Here is a 6260-nt window from a genome sequence, read left to right as displayed (position 1 = left end):
GTGTGTGTGTGTGTGTGTGTGTGTGTGTGTGTGTGTGTGTGTGTGTGTGTGTGTGTGTGTGTGTGTGTGTGTGTGTGTGTGTGTGTGTGTGTGTGTGTGTGTGTGTGTGTGTGTGTGTGTGTGTGTGTGTGTGTGTGTGTGTGTGTGTGTGTGTGTGTGTGTGTGTGTGTGTGTGTGTGTGTGTGTACACTTATATATATATATATATACAGGATGTTTGGAAAATAATCTTTCACATAGGAGTAGAATGGACTAAATTGACAAAGAAAAGTCCTTTATCACTTTGCAATTTTCGCAATAGTTAACAAGATATTAATTGCTAAAAATTGCCGAAAATTTTTTTAGTAATTTTTTCAGAATTTTTTAATATGTATTTTCTCATGTTAATAAAAATGTTAATAAAAATGAGAAAATGCTGTACTAAAAAGTTAATAAAAAATTCTGAAAAAATTCGTAGAGTTTTATGACAAGAAAATAAACAATTTTTGTCTTTGTCTTTCGTAGTTTTTCTATAAAGTTGATAGTACAATATTTGAATAAAAAATTATATTGAAGACCAATTTTTGGCAATTTTTAGCAATTAATATCTTGTTAATTATTGCGAAAATTGCAAAATGATAGAGAACTTTTCTCCATTCTGCTCCTATGCGAAAAATTTATTATTATTTTCCAAACATCCTGTATATAATGGTGACCCATTTTTATTTATATATCTATTTATATATGTATAATATATTGGGTTAGGGAAAGTGTCTTTTTACAAGTTAGAACGTAATTGAAACATATTTTTTAAATTGTTTACAAATCTTTTAAACCAAATATGTGCCGTTTTGATCGATGACTTTTTATCATTTTTCGGAGTCATTATTCTATCGATATAGAACTTCTGATCTCTTGGTAAAAAACCGAAATAATTTTCGTAGGTCTCTTTTGAAATCAAGTTTACTCCATTAAAGAAATTCTGCAAAGATCGAAACAAATGATAATCAGTGCAAGATCAGGATTATATGGTGGATGCGAAAACTTCTCAGCCAATCTCTCAATTTTTGTCGAGTCATCAAAGATGTATGTATGGCTTAGTATTGTCATAATAGAAACAACGCCTTTTCTATTGATCAATTCTGACCGCTTTTCTTGAATGGATTGCTCTATTCGCATTAGTTGTTGACAGTAGAGATCAGAATCAATCGTTTTGGTTGGCGGCAGCAATTCATAATGGACGACTATTATATTTTCCAGTCTCACTAGACACACAGCATCACCTCAATCTGGGTTTTACGATTGTTTGTAGTACCTCATCTCCGATCACTTTTTCGAATATCATTATCATATGTTGTCTACTTTTCATCGTCCATTATCAATTTTTTCAGAAAAGACAATTTCGTTTTGTTTCAACAGCGATTCGATCTATGGAAATTCGATCTATTAAAATTTTTTTAATATCGTGTGACATCCAAGCATCGAATTTCTATATTCAGTCTTACGCAAGTAAAACCTCAAAACGATTTTATGATCAATGTTTGGCTCTTTAGCTATGTCATAGCTGCTCACATAACGATTTTCTTTAATTTTTCGAAAAATTTCATCAACATTTTCCACAATAGATCGACCAAAACGATATGCATTTTTGACATTGAAATTTCTATCTCGAAATCAACGAAACCAATTCATTGTTGTTTATCTAGTTAGAGCATAATTTTCCAACTCTTTTTGACTCATCGCCCCCTTTCTAAATTTTTTTTTATTCAGTTTATCCCTTTCGCGGATAAACTAGTAAATCGGGTAACCGGCAAACAATATCTTTAAATAAAGCAACAAAAAGAAAATTACAGAAACAAATAAAAATATTACTCATACAGCGGTGCTCAGCACGAGACGAACTCATGCACGAATGTCCGCATTCTATTAATGAACTTGACAAAACATACAATACATAGATGCATTTACTTCGATTATTTTGTACAGAAAACGATTAGCCGAAAAAAATTGCAAAGAAACATAAAAAACAAATCTTATATGTCATACAACTTAATTCAATGTGTATAGAGGATTGATTGACATATTTGATTCTTATAAAAATGTATAATTGTAATATTTATATATTAATTGTAATATAATTATAATTTGTATAATCAAGTGAATGTTTAAGTATTTGTTTAGAAAATATTTAGAAGATTAAATTTCTTTGGCGTATTTTTTGTCTTCAACGTCCTTCTATTGTTCTAGTAACATTACTCTAGATCTCCTTAGCATCCAACGTGGCTGATAACATCCATGTTGGAAACCTATGAGTTAGAGCATAGAACGCTCTATAAATTTTTCTCGATAAATTTTTCTGCAGCTTATTTATAGAGCGTTCTTTCCTTTTTTATAATAAAAAACGCGTGCGTGCGTGCGTGCGTACGTGCGTATATATATGTATGCATGTATATACGTATACACTTTATTACAGCAACAATATATTACAAGTGTGAAAAAGATGTTACCAACGATGTCAAAGGATTCGGAGATTAAAGATGGAGAAAACAAGAATCTGATTAAGATTGTAGAACGACCAACATTTATATTGAAGACTAGAGAAGGAGAAAATAGAGCTGTTTCTCCAAGTCAACGTAATGGTCACAAGTATAGTATTATTAAATAATTATAACAATTAAATCATATGTTCATCTGTTATGTATCTGTTATATATAATACGACCAGATATTTTCGGATTTAACAATTAAATGCAATAACTTCATTAAGCGATACGAGCAGAGAAGAAGTTGTATCAGAGTTGAGAAAGTTATTTTGCTAAAAATAACTAGTTATAGTTTTTTATTTCAAGAATAACTAATTACCGTTACAAATTATTGGCTAAAAAACAACAAATTGGTCATACTTATACAAAAAATAACTTTTCAATTACTTTTCTGTTATCATTGCAGAACAACATAAGTAATTTTGATACTATTGGGTTGTCCGAAAAGTTCGTGCCGACTAACTTATATAATTTAATAAATGTATACTAAAATTTAAATTTTCTGCGTTTCAATTTTCCTTCAACATCGGCACGAACTTTCCGGACAATCCAATATTAAGACAAAGAAAAAGATTGATTTACATTTGATTTACAATTATTGCGAAGAATATTGCTAAGGTCTCGGTATTCAACGGTAAGACAACCGTATGAAATATGAAATTCCGGGTTCAAATTTTTACCGAAGTAGTATTTTTTGCAATTTCACAATAGTTCTTTACAGTTTTTAAAATATTAGTAGCATCAAATTAACGATATAATTAATAAATTTGGGAAGATTATTTGAGATTGATTGTGTTAAAAATCTGAAAGTAATTATCGCATAATTATATTTCTGAGATAAAATTTATTTGAAGTACATATACAGGGTGTCTCTTAAGATGGGTCCGAGCCACATTGTGGGTAGAAAATGGATCAAAGGAAACAAAAAATTCTTATACTATTTTGAGATACTCGCTATAGTTTTCGAATTAGAAAAGGAAATGTCTAAGCCAATATACGATTAAGCCGCGCCGCGCGAATTCATAGGACGGCCCACTCGAGCGGCGGCGGCAGCGCGCAGGGAGAGGGAAGTAGCGCTTCGTTACCTAACACAGCCTGGTATGGAGGTTCACCGCATCGCGCCTACACTATCCAAAAATGTTATTTTAGCTGAAGTTTTCCTTATACATTTCTTATCATTATAAATCGCGTTATTTAGCACGATTAAATACATTTTAACACAATTATAGATATGTTAAGCGATGTAATTAATTAGAGCACAATTAATTTTACGCAAAGCGTATGCTGATCATCGCGATACCTTTCCGCTTGCTTTATTATATGATGTTTCTATTTAATTACGCTTCGAGACACACTTTGTTGCGTCGTTTTATGCTATATTTAGTCGGAGTTTTATTTTTTGACATGTTAATGCCTGTACACTGAAAATATAAGCTCGCGTAGATAGCCGCTACATTGTAAATCCAGATGTATTATTTTTCCATGTATAATGACGCATTTGAGATTTTTTTTCATATGTTTCTTGCCGTTTAACAAGTTAATTGTACCATTAAAAACGTATCATTAAATTCTTAAATTTTATTAAGCTTTAATGTTCACTGATGAATAAAATTTAAATTTTCTGTCACTTCTGTCACAAAAAGATTATTTATGTATACGTTAATGAGATGTTTAAGTTTGTAGTAACTGAAAACTTAAATGTATTGAAAAACACTAATTGAAAATTGAATGTTTTAGTTTATTTTCATTAAACTATCCATCAAATGGATAGTTTCATCAAATTTTATGCCCATGTTCAATACATTAAAAAAATCTGTAACTTACAAGGAAAGGGACCCAACTTCTCTCTGATTTTAATGAGCAGTATGTTATTTCTTCAGACAAAAATAAGTGACGATCAGCATACGCTTTGCGTAAATACTCTAATTAATTACATCGCTTAACATATCTATAATTGTGTTAAAATGTATTTAATCGTGCTAAATAACGCGATTTATAATGATAAGAAATGTATAAGGAAAACTTCAGTTAAAACATTTTTGGATAGTGTAGGCGCGATGCAGCGAAACACATGATAGAACCGCCATGCCAGGTTGTGTTAGGCAACGAAGCGCTACTTCCTTCTCCCTGTGCGGCGCGACTTAATCGCATGTTGGCTTAGACATTTCCTTTTCTAAATTCGAAAACTATAGCGAGTATCTTAAAATAGTATGAGAATTTTTTGTTCCCTTTGATTCATTCTCCAATGTGGCTCGGACCCATTTTAAGAGACATTCTGTATATGTAGAGTTTAATTTTGACCATAATTGATTTCTCATATTTAGATGATTAATTTACATGTTATACAATTTTATTTAAAAAAATAAAAATAATAAAAGGTAATTAAGCCAGAAACACATAGAAAAAACATAAAGCAGTAAGATGTAAGCAAATCGGCCAATTACAGTAAAAAATGTAAAACAGTATGTTATTATCTTCTATGAATTGGTCACTTTATTTATTGCTTATAGCTAAGATGACGATAGTGTCTCGCGCTAAATATACGCGCTACTGGGCGCAGAAGACACTACAATATATTTTTACTCGAACCGTCAAATTGATCGGAAACATTATTCCCAGCAAATATCAAGTTACATGTAACGTATATTACGTTTACACGACTCGATTTATGTTGAAGTTATAACATCGATATTATGAAATTGGCCAACTATAGCTATTCTCTGAAGAATGGAATGACTGTGATTGACTAATTTTCTAACATCGTTTATCGATGTAAATCGATTCATGTAAACATAGTCTATGTTAATTGTAATATAACTCGTGTGTATATTATTAAGTGGAAAATTACAATTAATATATACGGTACATATAATTTGGTGTTTGCTGGATTATCTAATAAATGACTAGGTAAACGAAATTTTTGTTAGGCTCAATCAATAGCTTTGGATCCCTTTAATTAAAGTGTTTATTTTTTTTCTAAATATTAAGAGATATATTTCAATTTTTATGTAAAATTTTATTAAGAAATGTCATCGTCGTCGTGTCTGATACTCTGTCAAATCGACAATTATTATTACTCGAATACACTTACACACACTTCTCCACACTCATATATTCACCTCCATCCATGCTGTTCATCCGAATACACTTCCCCTCTCACAAAGACTTCGATATACGCTGACACTTATCGCTATGGCCTACCACACTTTATTCATCCACATACTTTCCTACTTCCATATCCATCTCATTCTCTCACTTTAATACATCTCGAAACATTCCGACATTTTTCAACACAATTCAGTCCAACGCAATTATCCTGATAGCAAAACCTTGCGGAGACAGATTTTGAGCAGAGCCTGCTATCAATTTTTGATTGTAGAAGAGCAACAAATTGTTTGTCCTATTTGACATTGTCAGCAAATTGCTGTTAAAAATATGACAAAATCTGTTATTAGACATGCTATGCTAGCAGAATGGTAGCAAAAATCAAGCAAAGCTGCATAATCCGGCAGATTAAGAGCAGATTGAGAACAGAATCTGATTCGAGCATATTCTGCTCGAATTCTATCACCAAGCTGACATAGCCTGTCAGCAGATTTTGTCGTCAAATTCATAACCAAATGTGGACACAGATTGCTATAGGTTTGTAGTCAAAGTCTGATCGAGTGCTGCCAATTTGCTCCAAATTGCTAACATTTTGCTATCAAGAATTCTCTCACCTATGCTCTCTCTCTCTCTC

The 6260-nt window shown here is 31.7% G+C and overlaps 1 protein-coding gene across 1 annotated transcript in view; it reads left to right on the top strand.

The window, feature by feature from the left end:
- The first annotated feature begins 2479 nt into the window (after positions 1–2479).
- Positions 2480–6260, top strand: part of LOC105620124 (protein SMG9) — a 17740-nt gene continuing 13959 nt past the window's right edge. Inside the window, exon 1 of the mRNA XM_012201631.1 lies at positions 2480–2625. Coding sequence (XP_012057021.1) covers positions 2480–2625 — 146 coding nt within the window. The remainder of the gene's footprint in view (positions 2626–6260) is intronic.

Source organism: Atta cephalotes, assembly GCF_000143395.1.
Source record: "Atta cephalotes unplaced genomic scaffold scaffold00024, whole genome shotgun sequence".
In the NCBI taxonomy this organism is placed as follows: domain Eukaryota; kingdom Metazoa; phylum Arthropoda; class Insecta; order Hymenoptera; family Formicidae; genus Atta; species Atta cephalotes.
Note: the sequence above shows the minus strand (reverse complement) of the source record. Positions and strands in the feature narration are given on the sequence as shown.